At 48.0% G+C, this 21,571-nt stretch overlaps 1 protein-coding gene across 4 annotated transcripts in view; it reads right to left on the bottom strand.

The window, feature by feature from the left end:
* Window positions 1-5,991: 5,991 nt before the first annotated feature.
* LOC108930769 (FERM and PDZ domain-containing protein 1-like) overlaps window positions 5,992-21,571 on the bottom strand; it is a 32,982-nt gene continuing 17,402 nt past the window's right edge. For 3 of the 4 annotated variants that reach the window (XM_029252357.1, XM_029252358.1, XM_029252359.1), the window contains exons 4-16: window positions 20,380-20,482; window positions 18,019-18,064; window positions 17,528-17,656; window positions 16,822-16,917; window positions 16,431-16,556; window positions 16,130-16,249; window positions 15,182-15,318; window positions 12,389-12,515; window positions 12,203-12,295; window positions 11,619-11,801; window positions 11,299-11,443; window positions 10,318-11,133; window positions 5,992-9,973 (exon numbers count right to left, since the gene is read on the bottom strand). In XM_029252357.1, coding sequence (XP_029108190.1) covers window positions 7,614-9,973; window positions 10,318-11,133; window positions 11,299-11,443; window positions 11,619-11,801; window positions 12,203-12,295; window positions 12,389-12,515; window positions 15,182-15,318; window positions 16,130-16,249; window positions 16,431-16,556; window positions 16,822-16,917; window positions 17,528-17,656; window positions 18,019-18,064; window positions 20,380-20,482 — 4,481 coding nt within the window. In that variant the 3' untranslated portion in view covers window positions 5,992-7,613. The remainder of the gene's footprint in view (window positions 9,974-10,317; window positions 11,134-11,298; window positions 11,444-11,618; window positions 11,802-12,202; window positions 12,296-12,388; window positions 12,516-15,181; window positions 15,319-16,129; window positions 16,250-16,430; window positions 16,557-16,821; window positions 16,918-17,527; window positions 17,657-18,018; window positions 18,065-20,379; window positions 20,483-21,571) is intronic. The other variant, XM_029252360.1, reaches the window with a different exon arrangement.

Here is a 21,571-nt window from a genome sequence, read left to right as displayed (position 1 = left end):
TTTCACCACTTGGTAGCCGTCTCCTGCTTGCGAACACGGCAACGCCGACATAAGTGAGGAGGCTGGGAAAACCCAGCAGTAGGATTCCTTCCACCAGCAATCCATCCTGCTTGCTCTCTGAGCGTGGGAGAACGTTGGAGCTCTGGGCCTGAGTGCCATGGGTGCCTGCTTTTCCCTCTTATTGCGTAACAGGGCACGTCTCTTATTGCCTGAATAACAGGAGATTAACCAGCAGTGTGATCCTGCTGGTGGAGCCAAGAGCTTGACCTCCTGCCTAGATTAAATTCAATTTATGACCCTTTCTTACTGAATAAAGCATAAATCATGATCTTTCTTTTGGGGGTGTTTGGAGGAGGGGAAGGAATGATGGGGATGACCCCTTTACCATAGTACCTCCCACGCACTGGCCCCAATTCCTGGGATACGGGGTCAGAGGAGGATGAGGAGGGATCTGCACGGAGTCGTGGATTTAGCGCTCTGTCGCAACGTGTGACCCGACGTACAGGAGGTGTTTGCCGACGACGGCGTTTATTCAGTTTCATTCCATTTGCATTGTTCACACACCTTTTTTTTGTTTGGGTGTTTCCATTTACAAGCGCACTACTTCCAACCAGCTCTTAAAGTGAAACGAGCGATCAGTCCCAGCAGCTTCTTCTCCACCAGAGCACGTTCATCTCTACGGTTACTATTAATCATTGCTGGTGCTTTTCTCCTAAGCAACTTAAAATGTGAGCTTTGTCTACTCAGCTACTTATATATATTTTTTTTTTTACCAGTTTATACAGCTGGGTGATTTTTCCTGTACCAATTCAGGGTAAGTATTTTACTCAAGGGCACTAGAACAGGAGATAGGATTTGAACCTGTTTCTTTTGATTGAAAGGTACCAGCTTTAACCACTATTCCACCTTGTGCCCCCACATTAGTGTTAGTGTGTTCATCTTGCACACAAGTTGTCCTGAATGGGGTTGGTGCAGCTATTCATTCATAAGCCCACACACACACCTTGACTGAAACCGCTTGTCTCAAGCAGGGTCGCGGCAAACCGGAGCCTAACCCAGCAACACAGGGCCTAAGGCTGGAGGGGAAGGGGATACACCCGGGACGGGACGCCAGTCCGACACAGGGCACCCCAACCGGGACTTAGCAGAGGCCAGACCCACTGCGCCCCTCTCATTTATAAGCAGGGTGATTAATTCATTGATATATTCAGTATTGTTTTCCACTTGTCCGCCGCAGCTCCGCAGTCCATCCTGAAGAACAGGGACTCAGGATGGGACACATCCATCACAAAGCAACCAGCCACACACACTCTAAAGGCAGTTTAGAGTCCTCGTTCACCTGAAACATGTCTTTGGACTGTGGGAGGAAACCAGAGCGCCTGGAGGAAACCCACAGAAACGAGGACAGCGTGCAGACAGCGTGCAAACTCCATGCAGACTGAGCTCGTTTCGAACCCACAGCCCAGGAGCTCTGAGGCACCAGTGCTACCTGCTGCACCACTCCAGGATAGTTCAAATCCCTGTTCGACACCATGCGTCGGTGTATGTCACAACTGAACAGGAGGTTTTAAAGCCCTGGAAAGTCACCTGGATGAGACACCTGGTAAAGAAAAAAGTTCTGACAATATGGCTTAAACGACTGTGTGCACTAATACTGTAGCAGCCAGTCACTCAGATAAATTTACTGCGAAAATACTCCAGGTCCCAACGGAGGAAGTAGACTGTCGGCACATTTCTCCACGCTGCGAAATAGAGTTCTCTCTCTACCCCGGGGAAGCGCTGCAGGAAACGGCTTCGTCTCTGATATATTGTTCTAATGCCCAGTGCTTGGAAGGTGTTTCGGTCTCACGACCGGCTGCGGTCGAATCACATTAATTTAGATACGGTGTCCACGGTGCCAAGAGCGACTGGAAAAATGTGATTTTTACAGGCAGCGCGGTCGCGCTCCGGTCGAACCCTCGACAGGGATGAATGTGGTCGGAAAAGAGGTGTTCCTTTCTGATGAAATATAACTTCATTGTCAGCTGCGTTTCTTTTCTAGCCCTTTTACTTCACCACGCTTTTCATCCAAAACGCCATTACTTATTTAACTGATGCTTTTCTTCAGACGACTTACGATAGTTTTGTACGCTGAGATGCTAAGAATAATCGGCCCAGTTACGCACCTGGGTAATTTTTACTGCGGCAATCCACTGTACGTACTTTGATCAAAGGTCCAACAGTGAGACAGCTGGTAGTGGAGTGCTTAGAGCCAAAGGTCACAGGTTTGAATACCCCCTCCACATATAGTACCTGTGAGAAATTGCTCCTGTAAAATTATCCAGGTGTATAAACAGGTAAATAATTGTAAGTAGCTTAATGCGGTAAGTTACTTTGGAGAAAAGCATCAGCTAAATGAATAAATATGAGGGGGGACTTGAACCCAAAACCTTCAGATAGCAAGGTGTAAGGCTGGAGGGGGAGAGGACACACCCAGGACAGGACACCAGTCCATTGCAAGGCAGCCCGAGCGGGACTCGAACCCGAGAACCCACTCCAACCTACTGCGCCACCGCCCCCCCCGGGGTAAAACACTTACACTGAACTGGTAAATGAGTGTAAATTACTTTGGTAAAAAGTGACAGGTAAATGTAAACAGTGTATTGTGGCATTTTGAGATTTTGGCAGTCGGCTTCTTGCGCTAAATTGTGTCGTATTTGTCCTTTGAGTCCTGCTGGGAGGTCTTCCCGACGCCTTTTCCCAGTGAATAAGAACAGATCGCACTCGTAGTACTTGAACTAGCAAACACCCCACAGCCACATATACTGCACACATTGCAATACCTTCAGGAGGGCCTTGACCCTATAAGGTCCCTGGAGGAAGGAGTGAGACAGTGCAAAGCAGGTATCAGCTTTCACCACACCTGTCTATCACTGGGGATGGCTCTGAATGCCCAGGGGGATTATAAACCCTAACCCTGATTTTACTCCGCTCGTCCTGCGGCAGTGTGGCGCTGTGACTCAGCGTGTCCTGTAGAGCGGGTGTGTGTTTGGCCCGCGTGGCCTTCACACAACCTGCTGAATTTCCTAAGGAGACACGGGACCCGTCGGACAGGTGGGGCAGAGGAGGAGCCGGAAGGACCGCGATCCTCGGGCGTTTCTCTACGCCGCGGGACACAGATCCAGACCTACGTGGTACGTTTTAAACGCGAGCAACCACAGTTCCAGCCAAAAGCCCTTAGTGACCGCTGCGAGGTTGCTCCTTCCACGCTCCTGGTGCTGAACGCTTGGAATATTGAGCTGATCATCTCACATTGAATAAAAAAGTTCAACAGTGAAATGTTTTGTGTGTTTGCCAATATGTGTTAAAAAAAATAGCTTTATTGCACGGGGGGGGCTGATGTAATTCAGCGGAGATCACCGAAACAGGCTTTGCTGAGGGAAACAAATTATTCGCTTATGTCTGCAGAAATCTGGGCCTTTCAGCATCCTGCGAACACCCAAGGGTCCTTGTTGGCGCAGATAAACACCTCCTGCGCAAATGGGAAACAGGCAGGCTGTAGCGGTGCTGCCTCCTCCTGGGTGAACACACACCTGCACTGCAATGGTGCCCAGCAGAGGACAGTGGAATCCCTCCTTTCGTCCCCACGGATTGGGATGGGGGACACAAATAAACGTGGTAAACGGACACGCGGTCAATACGAAAGCCGGCAAACGTTTTCCCGTTTTCCAGAGTTTACAACGGTAGAAATGTCATTAAGGCCACTCGTTTCGTCTGGATTTGTTCTTAAGCAATATTCATTTACTGTATATACACTATGTGTGTGTGTGTGGCTATAGTGTCCGGCAAACAGGAACAGAGTAGAAACGTACAAGGTGAAGTTACATACAAACATTTGTTTATTTCGCAGACACTTTTCTGCAAAGCAACTTCCAATGAACTCTATGTAGTGTTATCAGCCCACACACCTTATTCACCATGGTGACTTACACTGCTAGATACACTACTTACACTGGCTCACTCATTCATACATCAGTGGAACACACTCTCTCTGTCACTCACAATAGGGGAACCTGAACTGGATGTCTTTGGACTGTGGGAGGAAACCAGAGTACCTGGAGGAAACCCATGCTGACTGAGTGGGGATCAAACCCACATCCTCTCGCACCACCCAGGCGCTGTGAGATAGCAGCACTATTTGCTGTGCCACCATATATATATATATATATATATATATATATACATGCATGCATGCAAGCATACAGACATATGTGTGTATATTATATAAGTTATATATCAAATTTATAATTGATGCTCTAAATAGCAATAAATTGTCTTAAAAGTCTTCTTTAGTCTAGAATGCTCGGGTGTGGGGAGTGGGGGGGTTTGGGGGGGTCAGGTCAGCCACTGTCACTTGGACCCCCAGAGGTTTTTTTTTCTTTCCTTGCCTTTTGGTTGGGAGTTTTTTTTGTCCCTTTCCTCCCTGGCCAATAGGTATACTTATAGCTTTAATAACTGTGTAGTGACCGGGGGTGCGGTGGCGCAGTGGGTTGGACCACGGTCCTGCTGTCCGGTGGGTCTGGGGTTCGAGTCCCGCTTAGGGTGCCTTGCGACGGACTGGCGTCCCGTCCTGGGTGTGTCCCCTTCCCCCTCCGGCCTTACGCCCTGTGTTGCCGGGTAGGCTCCGGTTCCCCGTGACCCCGTATGGGACAAGCGGTTCTGAAACTGTGTGTGTAACTGTGTAGTAATTTTATGTATGGAAAACATTTTATGCCTCTCATTCTTTGTTCGGCAACACCGTGTGAGAAGAGCACTTTATAAAAATGAATTGAATTGAACATTAGTCCCAGTCAAAAGTTTGAGTCCACTTGAGCAACACTTACGTGGGACACACTGGACAGATTAGTGAAAGCGAAGCAATACGCAAGTGTCCTACATCTCTGGGAACCGCTGCAGAAGAGCGGGGGAAGACATAGCGCCTCATTTCCTAATCAAACTTGCTGACATTGTAGGAAAAAAATGAATTTCCAGCACACATACTCATGCTTTGGTTGGTACGGTAAGTCTCAACCAAGCTGCAAGGTCACTGGCCTCCTGCTCTTGGACCCCATCAAGAGTCTCTCAACGCACAGCATCCTACCGTCCTGCCATTGCGCTCGGCCTCAGTTAAGGTACATGCTCTTTGCTCAGCCTTCGTTCGATCTCGTACGTCAGCGTGTACTCATGGAGCCCGAACAGCAGCCAGGTGAGCTCTTCGCTCACACATTTTTAATGCATGGGAAGACCGTGTTTTTTCTTTATCAAGGTAAAGGTCCTGTCACAGATGTTACTAAACAGTTGCACGGGATAAAAAAAAAAAAAAAAAAATCACTAAACACAATGAGTGGTGAGAAACCATTTAAACCAGACAAAATTTTTGTCTAAACTGAATTTAAACCATTTTTTACTTCTCAAAAGTGCCGGTTAAAATATACACATTCAAAAGAGCTGGGAAGAGATACTAGTGTCAGACAGCTGGTAGTGGTGTGGTTAGAGCTGCTTCCTGTGACCCCAAAGGTTGTGGGTTTGAATCCTACCTCTAGTTGTAATACCCTTGAGCAAGGTACTTACCCTAAATTGTGCTGGTAAAAATTACTCTGCTATATAAACGGGTAAATAATTGTAAGTACCTTAACAATATAAGCTGCTCTGGAGAAAAACCATCAGCTAAATAAATGTAAAAGATTTGTATGTCATCTTATGACTACTGTCACCTCTGCAATGCTCATCTGGTTTTCCCACAAGAGGAATGATGAAACGGTTTGCAACGGAGGAAGAAAAAGTTTGAGGATCCAATTAAAAAGGATAATTGGTTGAAAGAAACAGTAGTTGGATCTTGACTTTTTTTTTAATTAGAGGAAGGAATAGTGGGCTCAGGCACACAAAGAAGACAAATGATAATATCCAAAGGCATATTTTATTCAAAACAAAGAGTTAACTGTAGTAATACAGTGTAAAAAAGAAGCAGTGATTGTCCCTTCACATTTCCTCTTCGTTCAACCCTCAGATATGGCTTCTGTGGAGCAACTTCGCGGCCCGAGAGGCTGCGACTGACCGCGTTCGCACCTCTCGTTGGAGACACAGCGCTGAACTATCCATCCGTCATTCGCAGCGTAACCATGACCTAATGAGTTAGTTTTTAGAAAAAAACACACCTGGCACAAAAACCAAATGCTGTGACTACTCATGTTTTGCAGACAACCAGATCGCTTTTTAAACCTTTTAAATGCAGCCTGAACTTGATCTCAGAAGTAAGTTTTTTTGTCGTTTTTTTTTTTCTCCTACGGGCCACTGAATATCTGAAAGGGCCGTGAAACACGAGCTTTGGCAGAAACGAGGTCGTGTAAACGTGTGCGAGACCTGCCAGGATCCTTCTGATGATCCTTCGAGTGACGCATACGATCTGGATGAAGGCTGCCAACAGCCCGACGCGCAAATACAGAGTTCAGGACTAAATAATATTAGAAACGTTACAGGCAGCAAGAGGAGGACCTTGGTAATAAAATTCAACCTCAAGTCATCGACTGGTAAAAGGGACAGAACTTACCGGTGTTTTTGACTACCAACATGTATTACCGTACCTTGATATAGCCTAATTCTCGTGCATTATTTACGGAGTATCCGAGGGCTGCAAGTTTCAAGAAATAAAAATTCCATCTCGGTTCTCCGTGAAACCTACGAGCGGCGAGATCTTCAGGGCATCGCATCTAATGTTCGTCTCCTCGGCAGACATTGCGCTTCCCGCTGCATTCTGCCAGTTGCTGGTATTGTGCTTTACGAAAACCCCAAAGGTTACCCTTCCTTAAGACGCACATTTACCGCATGTTCCTAGGAGACTGTCGCAGATGGACAAAAGCAAAAACCCCTTGGTTGCCATGGGAACGGCCTGACCTCAGTAACAACAAACACCGGCACCTCTCTCTCTCTCTCTCTCTCACACACACACACACACACACACACACACACATTTCACAGACCCCCTGAACACACTGCACCGGGGATTAATACACTTTGTCGAGACATCAAGACAGTTAAGTGCTTAAAGGTTTTTTCTCTTGCATTCCATGCAATTATACCTGGCGACTTTGGCCTGTGTAGACAGACCTAAATAAATAAGAGCGTTAGCCTTTTAAACAGCATCGAGCGCAATTTAATTCCAATAAACGGAGGTCTGTTCGTAAGGCCTTGCAGTCACGGGGACACGATAACCGGAACTGCTTGTCTGTCCAAATGTCGATATGTGGCATCATTTGTAAACTGTTAGTGTATTAATGCTGCAAATCGTGATGAGCATCATAAAGGACTCTCCACCCAACAGAGCTACAGGAAATATGGAGACATACGAACGTCTCCCGAGCCCCTTTGCGCTCGCTCCTTCGAATAAAACAAACAGTCAAGTAAATTAATCACGTACATTAAGCACGTGAACGCGTGTACCGTGCGTCCGTTTCCAGCAGAACGTCTCGTTCACGTGCTTTATCCGAGGAGTGCGAGAAGCTCCCGCCCAGCGCGACTGGCGCAAGGGAGCCCGAGCACGTCTCGGTTCCGCTCAGACGTAAGGGTCACGGGTTCGAGGTCGGAGGTGGCCCGGGCGCTCAGAGAGCGGCGAGGGTGCAGTAGAGCTGAGTGAGGCAGAAGACGGAGGAGGTGAGGGCTGTGCACTGCCTGGCCAGCACTTTGATACTGAGATCGTGGCAGCTCTTGCGGCCGCACGCCAGCTCCGCCGCCTGCGAGAAGTCCCCGTACGCCTTGGCTATGTCCCTCAGGCTACCCAGCACGTTGCCGAGGCTGCCTTCGCAGTGGCTGCAGCTGGAGAAGCACATGCACACGCTGGCCAGCTGCACGAGCGTGCGGAAGCTCTGGCTCAGTGACTGCAGCATCTCCTCGGGGCTCTGGCCCACTCGGATGACCCGCTGGCAGTCGGACATGAGCTTCCGCGCCTCGGCGTGGAGCACGTGTTTGTTTTCCGAGAGGTGCGCCACACAGGTCTCCCAGTGGTGCCGACTGCGGCTCCGGGGCTCCCCCTGTAAGATGACCAGCAGGTCAGCCAGGTCCCGCTGCAAGTGAGCGAACCCTCCGGGGAGGGCGTAGCGCCGGCTGCGCAGCTCCCCAAGCACCTCCTGCAGGGACTCGGGAGGGAGAGAGTCCGAGGGCTCCAGAGGGGACAGTAAGGGGCTGAGCTCCGAAAAAGACGAACGGGGAAGGGGTGCTCTTGAGGAGAAAGATATGGAGGAAACGGGAAAGGAGGAAGGCGTCGTCGCTATTAGGCCCATCCCCTGCAATCCCTGTGCCCGACAGGAAAACTCGTGCAAAGTCAGCTCCTCATCCAAAGCTGCTCTGTCCAGCTCTCCACTGAAGCAGTTGGAGTAGGTGGTCCGGCACCCACAGGTCTCCCCGGGGGTCCGGTTCACCTGTAGGGCAGGCGGGCTCAGAAAGCAAGCCTTCCCTTGCGAGCAGGGGTGGGGTAAAGGTTGAGGTTGCTGAGACTCGCAGTGTTTTAAACCTTCATATACTCCTTTGGGGGCCTGCGTCCCCTCAATCTCCTCAACTGATTGGCCTCCCGGCTCAACCGACCCAGGGCTACGTAGTCTATCGGGGTCCTTGCAAGCCTCCAGCAACTTATCCATAGACGACACAGTAGGAGAAGCATCTGGCATCAAGGTACCCTTTACCCTGGAGATGGACGTGACCTCGTTGACCTCCCGCAGCAGCTTTTGATCTTCTCCTGGCTCTTCACTGACCAACTCGACGATTCCCCCTGCAGATTCACAGGCTTCTTCAGCATCCTCTGCCACCGCTTCCGTGACGTCTCCAACCTCAGTGGTAACCGGGCTTGTTTCAGAAATTCTTTGCGAAGGACTCTGATCATCGGCGCTGCTGCTGCTGCCTAAAGTGCTGAGGGTCTCCTGGGACCTGGACAGGCAGCAGGGAAGCTTCCGGATCTTTGCCCGCAGGGTCGAATTCGACAGACGGCCCGCAAGCTCCGAGGAGCGGCTTCGGGAGCCAGTAGCTGTCTGCTCTTGCGCGGCGCCATCTCCCGCTTCAGCAGTGGTGCCAGAGAAGGCAAGATCTTCTGCTCCTGTCAACAGCAGGCTTTCACAGCTGTGAGATATGCCTTTCTTGTTGACCAGAGCCAGACAGCTACCGTCTCTCTGGTCTGCGGTCATACTGAGAGATTCTGCCTCGGAGTCGCCGTCGTAACTCTCGGCTTCTTTAGCCTCCTCCGAACTGGGGCTGTTGTTTCCTGAGGAACAAGGAGGTATGGTTGCGTGTACAGGTGGAGATGAGTCCAGCTCTGGGGAGGAACCTTCATCTCGTTTACCGTTCGTTCCATTGTTCAGTTCCTGTTTTTTACTGCCAAGCACCGGCTCCTTGAGGACCACAGAAGCACCAGTGCAATCCAACCCCTTCCTCCTCACACCCGAGTCAGGGCTGGAGCACTTCCTATCCCCTGGAACTATGTGGTTCTGTACAGCCGCAATAAAACGAGAGGCCCCCGAGAGCAAGTGGTTCACGGGTTTGAACTCCATGGTATCTGGCTCCATCTCCATGAGCTCAGAAGACAACGTGGCATCCTTAAGGGGCTCCTCACTTATCATGTTGCCATGAGAACCAGTCGGATGAGAGAGTTTAGCAAGAGCCGGGTTGGGATGTTCAATGGGTTTCTCATCCTCACTTCTCAACACTGGGAGCAGGTTTAAGAGCTCTCTGTCAGCACAGGGCACCTGGTCCTCCGCCTCCCGACCACGTGTGGGGAAGGACACTTGCGAGGTGTAGACGGATTCTACGAAGGAGCGTCGCTTGCGGAGCTTCTTCACTAAACTTAGGGATGCCTGCTGTGCCCCATCCTCCTTGTCCACCTCCAGCTCTAGGTCCATCGCCCGCTGCAGATCCACCTCGCTGAGGTTGTGCAGGTTCAGTGTCCGCGTCATGCTACATGCATCCATGCAGCTCTCTGCAAATACACAGTGTGACCCTTTTAATAACAAAATAATAATATTTTTATTGCTTTTAATTACAAACCCCCCCCCCCCCCCAATCTTCTGCTTAGTGATTCTGTTATAGGCTCCAGACTCCTGCCACCCTCACCAGGATACGTGGTTAATGAAAATGGATGGATAATAACAAAAAATGATCATTTCCATTCCAACGAGCACGGGAGCATTCATGTTGGTCTGCATGCCTTTCATCTCCACAAGCTGCAAAAAAAACGAACGGTTTGACCCTGACCTCTCCTTTAATAGAACATGGTAAAGATGTGCAATTTGCCGAAAAAGCTCAACAGAGAAAGAGACTGACCTGTAAATTCCTCAAGGGCGGTTGGGGGCGTGAGCCTATCGTTTGCGTCAAAGAACTCATCATCCGAGCTGCTGTCTACAAAACTGGGGGAAGGCTGGAGAATGGGAGCTGACACTAAGTCTTGGGATGGGGTGTATTCCTCCGACTGGGCCCAATGAGGTTCACCAGGAAGGTCGCACGCCCAGTCGGAGGGGGGTCTGGAGTCGGTGGGGCACTGCATGTTCATCTCATCCAGAGTGAGTATACAGTCCCTGTGAGGAGGCAGTCTGGGACCCTGGTGCTCCTCTTCCTCATCCGTGGCCTCTGTGGGGCTGGGGAGGGAGTCCGCCATGCGTGAGAGCTCAGCATAGCAAAGGAAGTCATCGTTACTGGTGCTGACGGCATCAGGACAGGGGACAGAGCCGCTGTCCGTCAATTCCTGCTTCTCAGACGTGACCAGCAGATACGGGTGGTGGACGTCTGGGTTCAAAAGGACAAGGTCATCCTCATCCAGGTTGTCCAGGGAGTTGGCGTCGGTGCGTGAGTCAGTGGGGCACCAGTTGGACAGCTCTGAAAGCTCATCCTCAGTCGCATCCCCACCCTTGTCCACACACTCTGCATTCACACACTCCTCCGATGTCGCCGCAGCCGCAACCGGCTGCTCCTGTTGTATCTCTTCCTCCTTTTGTCCTTCTTCCTTGTTCTCCTCCTTCTCCCCGACTCTCTCCTGCGCCACCCTAGCGGTGTCAATAGAGAAGTGCAAGTCGACTAGGGCGCTGGTCGAATGGTCCACCCCCGGGAAGTCCTCCGGGTCACTGCTGCGTCGAGACACGTACCCTTTAAACAATGCAACACACTATGTTGAACTTGATGTAATGCATCAGACCAATAAAGGCAGTAGCTCTTACATAAATCATAAGTCATATTTCATTCCCAAAGGACCATGGGTAGTATCATGAAGTCCCAGTCAATGCCCAGTCCCATCGTGCTTCACCTCCTCACCTTCCTCAGTGGAGATGCGGTAGGTCTTAGCGGGGCTGCTCCAGGACAGGACCGACTGGGCCGGGTCCACAAACAGCCTGCAGTAGCCTGTCACCAGGCAAGACAGATCCTTGGCAGCGGCAGACTCCATCAGCAAGGTTATTTGCTGGGGTTAGGAGACAGCGAGAACCTGATGGAGTTACAAGTTTACTGGTACACCCAATATAATCAAGTTCAGAAAAACAGCAGCATCTCGTGATGCACAACAAAAAACATCAAATACTTAATGGCACGAAGCTGCAGGAATGTGTAGTATATCCTATGAATGCAAGGGCAAGTACCCTGACATCCTGCAGGTAGATCTTGACCAGGCTGACTCTCTCGGACTCAGGGAGGAGATCCACACGGGTGATGCCGCTGAATTCGGTTAGGGTGCTGATGATGTTCAGCTTGTGGTTAATCACCTGACTGATGCCATATCTGGCCCCGACCAGCAAGCTCACCATGGCCTCTCTGTCCTGAAGCTGCGAAGCACAGGCACGGATGCGTACGGTGAACCCAATCTGTCAAGGTCTTCCTACTGTGGCAGCGAACAATCCGACAGCCCGAAGACAGCTTCCTCTCCCAGAAACGGAACCGGCTGCTTTTCTTGACAGAACTACAACATTTTCATTTAAATACGACCTCGGACTTGTCGCTTTCACACAGAGAGTTCAACAAGTTCGGAACAAAAAGGTGTAAACTTCAAAAATACTTCCCCTTACTGAATAAGAAAGATACATTTTTCATACATTTGTATCGCACTTCTACTGCAAAAATTCCTCATTAAGAAAAGCCGCAGTTGCCTGAAAGCGAAACGTCTTTCAAATTACACTGCTGTCGGAAGCACGTCGGTACTGTGTACGTTTCCAGATGGTTCTCCTACCAGGATGGTGGCCGTGAAGCACTTGCCCCCATAGGACTGAAGGTCGCCCAGCTGGGACAGGTAGCTCAGCCGCGCTTGAGTAGCTGATATCACCTGTTCAGGACAAAGTCATGTCCCCCCAGCTGTAATAATGGCTCAGTGAATAGCAGGGAAACATCAGCCAGGCTTCCCAGAGTTTTGCCGCACCTTCTGCTTGGGCTCCAGCAGGGCCTGGATCTTCTTCATATGGTATCCAATGGCCTTCTTTAGGTCCTTCTCACTCATGTTCCTCAGCAGGGTTGGTGAGATGAAGTTCTCGATTCCCCAGTCCTTCCTGCAAACGTGGGCAAAGTAAGGGTTGAGCTCAATGTGTTCAGTTAAAGAAGCACTGGGAGGAAAGGAGCATGGTACTTAAAGTCAGGGGCTTGGAATCTCAAGGCTACATGTCCCCGGAGGGGCCGTGATTTCTACTACTGTACTCTTTAGCAACACACTCGTACACTTGACACCTGATAAAAACATCGATCAAATGGATAAATATGTTTTTTCACTTTATACTGGATAAGTAAAGTAATAGCAAGATAATTTTACTGAATTTCAGTTCAGGAACTGATTTGTGCTCAGTATTTCATATGCACTGGCTCCTCAGCTTATAGACACAGTTGGGGCAACAAGGTTGTTTGAAATTTATTTTGCTTGCAATTCTAGAGTCACGTTTAGCCCTAAATCATAGTCAGTAAATGGTTTAACAATACAGACTTTCTCAATTTATTCGCCGATTCTGCAAAAATCTCTGTAGTACAATCATGGCCAAAATATTGGCACCCCTGCGACTTTCGCAAATGACTCACATTTTCTTTAGAAATCAGTTGAAAAGGACCAGTTCAGTCCACTGAGTCTGGGGCGTCAGTAATTTTGTCAGTGACATTTTTTTCCTATTTAAAAAGATATAAGTTCTGAATGAAAATTAAAGGTTTCTATTCGGTGAAATAGAGAATTGTGGAGACCAAATACTGTACTGTGGTCAATTTATTTTTGGAGAGAATTGTAAATTACCTGCAAAAAGTAGCGAAGCAACTGTAACTATCAGAAAAAAAAATTCTCTATAAGACTTTTTTTAAAAAAATGTACTAACCTGTAGCTCCACAAAATTAAAATTACAGTCATCCCTCAGACATAATTACCATGCGTTTCAATCGTAAACATTTTCGTTTCTTCCTGAACCCCAAAGTTGACACCTCTTTAGCTAAAATATCACCAAATCCCAATAAAAGTGAACACAGTTACTACAGTAATAAACGTTATGATAACATAAGTTTGTGTTCATTAATTATATGATGTTATTAATTATATTAACTGACTATATTAATGACTAATAATAATATATATTGATTAATTAATTGACATATGACTGTCTGCTTGCCTTGTTCATTTCTTTCATAGTCATTATGTTCTACATCCAAACTTCACAAGACAAACATACATATGATACTCAAAGTTTATGCATTAATTCAACCTGTAATGTAAAAACGAGCAGAACTGTTGTGTACTACCTTACTGCCTTAATTAGGTAGTTTGAATTCAATGAATGAATACACAAGTGGATTCTGGACAAAAAAAAATCTGCTAATTACTCCATCTATTTACTTCTTACACACTTGCCACGCAATATGTATGAAGTCCTCTTAAGCATATGCACACCTACTACATGACATGAACAGTAAAGACAAAAGAAACCAACGCAAACAATGCAAATGAATTCACGCTCACGGAACAAGCGAACATGGCTTGGAAAGTCCGTTGGCCATGGTTATTGTGACTGAACGAAATTCCTCAAAGTTGAGTCCTTGTATCCCAAATGGGTGTATCTTGGTGTATGACTGTGACTTAAAATGACTGAAATTAAAAATAAATCATCTCCACAAAATTCTATTCTGCGGTAATTTTGATGGCCAGTTCATCCCATGAACATGGCGACATTTGCCATCTTGCTGTTGATCATCATCACTCAGAAACACCAGACACAAGTTGTCAACACTCGTTCTACAGACATGCGTCGCTTAACAACGGGGATACGTTCTGAGAAATGTGTCGTTAGGCGATTTCGTCGTTGTGTGAACATTATAGAGTGTACTTATACAAACCTAGATGGTATAGCCTCAATCATTGAGTGTACTTATACAAACCTAGACCGGTATAGCCTTGATCATAGAGTGTATTTATACAAACCTAGAAGGTATAGCCTCGATCATAGAGTGTATTTATACAAACCAAAAGGTATAGCCTCGATCGTAGAGTGTACTTATACAAACCTACATGGTACAGCCTCGATCATAGAGTGTACTTATAAAAACCTAGATGGTATAGCCTCGGTGCAGTCAAGAGACGCGGTAAACGCGAGATTTATGACACTGCTGCCAGCGTACCACAGCATACTGTTTTACGGTAAACTTTTTTTATAAGTAGAAAGAGTACACTCTAAAACAACGATAAAAAGTACAGTATAGTACATACATAAACAGTAACAAAGGTGTTTATTATCGTTTTCAAGTATTATGTTCTGTACATAATTGTATGTGCTATACTTTTATACAACTGGTAGAGCAGGAGGTTGGTTTACAGCACCACTACAAACACGTGGGTAACACGTTGCGCTACAACATCGCTAGCTGATAAGAATTTTTCAGTTCCATTATAATCTTCTGGGACCACCGTCATATATGTGGTCAGTCGTTAAACGAAACGTTAAGCGGCGCATGACTGTATTCCATTTCTGTGCTCTTTACTGTCATCTGTTGGGCAGGTGCAGAAAGAGTTTTCATCCACTGAGAGAAATGTTAGAAAATAGACCACAGAAGACTGTGCAGTGAAAAATGGAAAATAAAATGAAAAACTCTTAAAATTCTGGTTTTCTTTGAGAATTCATAGCTTGACCGTTCATAAACTGAGGAGCCAGCGTACTGGGTATAACATTCGCCGACATGTGTGTTATCTGCTCACGTGATACTCTTGAGCGAGGCGCGCTGTGTGTGCCCACAGGTGTCCAGGCGCTCGTGGATGTGCAGCGCAGCCAGGTGCAAGGCAGTGTTGCACTTCATCTCCACGGCGAAGCGCTCCTGCAGCACATCGCTCACACTCTGGGGAGACGGAGCGTGTGGCCCACAGCTAGTTACAGACTACCACCTGGCACTGTTGTGTCTAAGGAACTGAATACAGGAGCTTGTAGGTTCAAGTCTGCACAGTCCAGTGCATTGCCATATTATTTTTTTATATATTTTCCAGAGTTTACAAAAATTTGGAAAAATATAGCTTTTTTTTTTACATTTATTCATTTAGCTGACGCTTTTCTCAAAGGCGACTTACAATGTCAAGCTACTTACAGTTATTTACCTATTTATACAGCTGGGTAATTTTACTGGAGCAGTTTTAGGGTAGGTACCTTGCTCAAGGGTACTACAGTTGGAGGTGGGATTCAAAGCTGTGACCTATTGCTATTGCCGCTCGAACCACTACGCTACCAGCTGCCCATTGTATACAAGAAGCAATGTACATTGCAGGTACCCCATCAAAAACGGGGAGAAAAATCATGCTGGGGTGTATAGAACCACGCATGTAAGCATAAACTGAGGTTTATAAGTTGACTATTTTTATTTCTCATAGCATTTCTTTAGCATAAATAATTTTTCCAATACAGTACAACTTTACTATGATTTAACAATGAAGAAAAAAATAATGTTTATGACTCAGTGAAATGACCAGTCAGTTGCATGACCACATCACCCCTCCACCCCAGCAGTCCAGTTATGCAAGGATGAATCTTAAATGCTTATTGGCTACTGCTACACAACTACATATGAGATGCACCTGCATCTGAAGTGTAGGATCATATTTACACTCTTATTATTACCTTATTTCCAGGTAATCTGCGTAGTGCGGCCTGATCCTCACCTGCAGGTAGAGGTACTCGAAGGCCACGGGGTCCTCCTGCAGCAGGTCCAGAGGTTCCCTGGGCAAGAAGCACACGCGGAACAGGCACCTGTAGTTGTGGGCCTCCTTCCTGTGTACCACCTGGATCAGTATAGCAGCGCATCACTCAGTCTGCGACATCACTGGGGCCCAGTCCAACTGGCACAACCTCAGGGTGTGTACAGTCAGGGGACAGGCGTGTCTCAGTGGACTATAACCCCTGAAAGTGTGTGTGTGTGTGTGTGTGTGTGTGTGTGTGTATGAGAGAGAGCGTCATGTCCACCTGCTGGATGAACTCCTCTTCGTGCAGCAGCAGTAGCTTGGTGGAGCTGTACTGCTCCTCCAGAACCAGCGCAAAGTGTTCGATACAGCGAATGGACAGCTTCTCCTTCAGAGTCAGCACAATGTCCTGCGGGGGGGGTGGGGGGGAGCAACAGCTGTCAAGCGGGATCCACAACTTGGAGGAAACTTAACCTACGGCCCATGCTGCACAAGCAGGTCTGGAGTAGTGCTGAGCCCGCAGGTACCGCCGCATATCCCCCCCCGCCACCCCCCGGGTGCCTCCATCGAGCGCTTGCCGGCGCGCTCCGCTTACTTATCGGATTCCCACCGCAGAGCGCGACACGTTTCCAATAGCGAAGGACATTAAGCAGGAATATATGAAAGGTAAACACCTTCACCGTGGTCTTAGCCTCGAACTTGAAGGCCTTCGTCTGGCCGTTTTCCAGGTAGACCTTCAGAACGTTGGGCAGGAAGAGCAGTGAGTTTCCCTTGGGGGTGGGGAGGGAGGGGGGGTGAGGGCCAAAGAACATATGTTAGTGTGGAGGAAAGAAAAATATACTTCTACCTGCTTTATTGCCGTTCATTCATTGACGTGGTGGTTTTCACCTATGCGGCATACAGTGTTACCCTTTTTTACCGCGCTGCTTATGATGGTTTACCCATTTACACAGCAGGGTCATTTTTACTGTATCACTTCAGAGTAACTACCATGATCAGTGTATTCACTCAAACAGGAGGTGGGATTCGAACCTAGATCTTTTCATTTCAAGGCAACAGCTCAAACCAGTTACATCCACTGCTTCTTTACTGCTACTGTTAACTATCATTTAGTTGAAGCCACTGACCGAGGTAACTTACAACGATACATGTACCACACTGAGCTAATGTTTGGTATCCTTACAGTGATTTACTCATTTATGCGGCAGGGTAAATTTTTACTGCATCAGCACAGCGCAAGTACCTCGATCAAGGGTACTACAGCAGGAGGTGGGATTCGAACCCAAAGCCTGCTGTATTGTAGAATAAGCTGTTACAGGCACAAGTGGTGATGCGCACGAACCCAGAACTCAACCGAAAGAAGGAACGTATGTCTTCAACCTGAGAGTGACCGTTGACCACCACCTCCTCCGCGAAGCGAACCTTTACTGGGTTAGTCTTGAGACGTGCTCTTTTTTCTGCTGTCATGAAGGAAGACTTTGGCCCCTGTGTGAAGAAACACTGCATATACTGTAGACACGGGGACACACAGACACACACACAGACATTTGGATGTTTTTCCGATCTTTCTCACCAGACGGCGTATATTGTTTTTGGACTTGAGTGATTTCACATGTCTTTGGAGGGGGATGTGAATGATTCCATTAAAAAAAAAAAAAGGCGTGGCATGTAGTGCCCGTGGCTGCAAATGCCTGATTCCAAATCAACTCGGAGTTAAAAAGTGCATTTTACGATAGATGGAGGAGAACAAGAAACACTGGAAAGTATTTATGAATGAAGCAGTGCTGGTAACGCAAATGAGGAGGGACAGCGGGCACAGCGGTGACGCCAAGCCAGCAGCCGTTCGAACCCCAGGGCGGCGGCATACTCACAGCGGAGTGTCTGAGGACGGTCAGAGTCACGCAGTCCCACGACTCCCTGGGAGGCGGGAAAAGAGGCGGGGGACATGTGACTGGATCATGTGATTTTTAGGAGCGGTCTGATGAATGAATGAATGAATGAAACTATATGAAACCCAGAGGAAAACTCCACTCCATTACAGCAGCATTAAACATATTGCATACATACACACAGTAGATGGTCCAACAGTGGGCAGGAGGTGGGAACTGTAGGATGGACAGCTCTCAAGGACCCGTCCCTGTACTAAGTGAATGATGAGGGCCAGCTGCACCCATTCAAGCATAATAAGGAGGGACTATAAAAGCAGCTGGCCTGTCATGTTTTGGGGAAAGGCTGACAAGTGCGGCTTTGTGAAGGCGGTTGAGGTTGTGCATTTTTTTTTTTTTTTGGATTTTACAGTTGCTTTTGCCCAACATGGGTTGTTGCATTGGCTCTTTTTTGGTTTGTAATAAACCTGTTAATTTGTTTAATTTGCTGCACCTCCCAACTGGCCACAGCCCATATGACATAGTCGCAAATTTACATTTATTAGTGTAGCTGACACTTTTCACCAAAGCGATTTACAGCGGCAAGGTTACATTTACTTACCCATTTATACAGCCAGGAAATTTCTCTAGAACAATTTATAGTAAGTATGTTGCTCAGTGGAACTACAACTGGAGGTGAAGGTCAAATCTACAACGTTCAGAGCCAAAGGCAGCAGCTCTAACCACTAGGCTACCAGGTGTCCTCAAGGAGCTTTCAAAAGTGGGATTTAAACCCAGGCCTCCAGGGGAGATGGCGACCCGAACACAGCGCCTTAGAATGCTCAGCTACCCAAATAAGTTGATAACAACAGATGGCAATGATGGATGATCGTTAATACATGAGAGGCAGGGTGATGGGAGGTGCTGCTAGGTGTAGTGATCAGGAGAGAGCACAGAATTTTGCTTCTATCTCGACCAGTCACACGTCGCACGGTGAGAATATAGAGTCACGGGGCGGAGAAAAGAGCGGATCCACAGAGAGAGGAGGAAAGATCTCGAAAAAAAGGGCTTTGTAATCAGAGGTTTCCATCTTTTCTCACGGACGTGTAATTAGCATTAGAAAGACGGCGAAGACGAATGCGACTGACCGCCTAATTAAGTTCTCCGCACCGCGTGTCGCATGGAACCGTACGTTAAACACGGAACGACAGCGTGACCCCGAAGGAATTCCCCAGAAAACAGAGAAACGGCGTGCGTTTGTGACCTGCCGTATCCATCGTGGCACGATCGCGCTGAGACTACGTTAATTTTCCGTCCTCGTTCGTGACACGGAGAAGCGGAGCGCTCCCCCCGGCCGCTTCAGCAGTCTAGCGGCACCCAGTTAATCCAAACGCTGTTAATTACTATAAAAGACGCAGATGCGCGGAGAGGCGAGGAGAGCCGAGGACAGAGGAAGGTCTGCGGGGGGTGGCGAAGCGGGGTGAGGAAGAGCGGCGATGTTTAAGAGTAGCCTTTTGTCCCAGAATCATTGGGTCCCTCAGGCCTCTATTGCTGGGAAAAGCTCTGGAATTCCAGCATGGGGGGGGACACACACAAATAAGAGCCACTTAAATGCTTAAAAATATAACGTTTGGAAAAAAATCCGGCAAATTAGCTCAGATTCAGCAGCACAGACTGAACCCTAACCATGAGTTAACTTTAGTTTTTCGCTTGCGCGGTTATTGTGTTAAGAGCTTATTATACGGAAGGATAAAACATAAGATGGGAAATCTCTAGCTCAGTATGGCAGTTACCAACACCAACGAATCCAGCGGGCTGACAGAGGACAGTTTGCCAGTGTGGGGGGGTGTGGCCAATGAGGGGGTGGGGTCAGATGGAGGTGTGGCCACTGGAAAGTACAGTTGGTTGGGGGAGGGGCTGTTAAAAGATGTCATTGGTGAGCAGTTTGGACAACAGGAAGTATGGCCATTGGGAGGTGTGGCCATTGGAAGGTATGGCCAACAGGAAGTGTGGCCATTGGAAGCTGTGGCCATTGGAAGGTATGGCCAATAGCAAGTGTGAAAATTGGAATGTATGGCCAATAGGAAGTGTGGCCATTGGAAGGTAGGACCAATAGGAAGTGTGGCCAATAGGAAGTGTGGCCATTGGAAGCTGTGGCCATTGGAAGGTAGGACCAATAGGAAGTATGGCCAATAGGAAGTGTGGCCATTGGAAGGTAGGACCAATAGGAAGTGTGGCCTTTGGAAGGTACGGCCAATAGAAAGTGTGGCCATCGGAAGGATGGCCAAAAGGGAAGTGTGGAAATTGGAAGGTGTGACCTGGAGGAGGTGTGGCCGTTGGAAGGCATAGCTGGTGGGCGGGGCTTACCTAATGATTTCAGCTGCCTGTTCAGCGGTCAGGTCATCTGTCACAACGTTGTTAATCGTTAGCACCTGGTCACCAGGGAGAAGGCGGCCTTCTGCTGGGCCTCCTGCGACACACACATACACACAATTAGCGTGACCTCTAGCCACGCACCACTGAAAATTCCGAAATTCGGGCGACACGGGGAGGCCGCATGATTCCTCGGGCACTTTGAGCTCATCGTGTTTATCGTGTTTATTTATAACGCTTGTCTGCGGGCTAAGGCTCCAGCACAGCAAGGCCCTGTCCTGCCAAAACCTCCTTGGCACTTAATTACCCGACGGCAGCGAAGGCGGAGGTCCCGGCAGGCAGGCACTCGGAAGTTGCTCCCTAAAAGAAATAAGACAGCTAAGCAAGTGTTAGCGTTACTCCATGAGCCGCATTGATCGACAACCCCGGAGGAAAGTAAACAGGGAGCCTTTTTTTTATTTCCTTTCCTGGCACTCTGAAGTACAAAGATGCCAAAACTGTTGCGGTCATTAGCCTAAGAGGGGACAGGGGGTGTTCATTCTTTCCGTGTCCTAGACTAACATGGACCGTATCCGTTCGCAGCACGTCAGCGATCCGGACGAGTACGCACTCATACGGTCCTCTCGACATACGAAAACACAAAATTACAGTCTAGCGACTTTCTTAAGGTCCACGATGGTGGCTTCCGAGGAGCAGTCCTACCGTTGCATATCCTTTTGTGGCACCGTGGTAAAAAAATTAAGCTCCCGACGAGAGTGCTCAAACTTTTGACTCACACTAAACTCATAACTAATGATATCATCGCACGTAAAAGCATTTTAGTTGTATTCAAAGCTAACAAGTGATGCAGCGCAGACTGTGGATGTGGGCTCCTGGCAATGCGGAGCCTCGAACGCGGTCTGATAGTGATCTCCCGCAGCCATTGGAAGTATTGATTTCCATTTAAGGACTTGTGTACGTTTGGCTTCTTTTTGGTTGTCACGGCTACTCAGCCATGTAATTGATTTCAATTGCTCCGTCCCGACGGCAGTTCACCCTAAACTCTTCAAGGCTGAGGTTTTTAAAAGCCCAATTAGTAGGTTCTCTCGGTGCATCTCCCACTAAGAGCGCTCTTCGAAATCCCGGCGGGGCTCCGGCGATGCAAATTAAGGCCTATTAAAAGGAGCTCATTTGAATGTACTTTTCC

This window comes from Scleropages formosus, chromosome 5 (assembly GCF_900964775.1).
Source record: "Scleropages formosus chromosome 5, fSclFor1.1, whole genome shotgun sequence".
Lineage (NCBI taxonomy): Eukaryota > Metazoa > Chordata > Actinopteri > Osteoglossiformes > Osteoglossidae > Scleropages > Scleropages formosus.
This window is presented reverse-complemented; position numbering and strand designations above follow the sequence as displayed.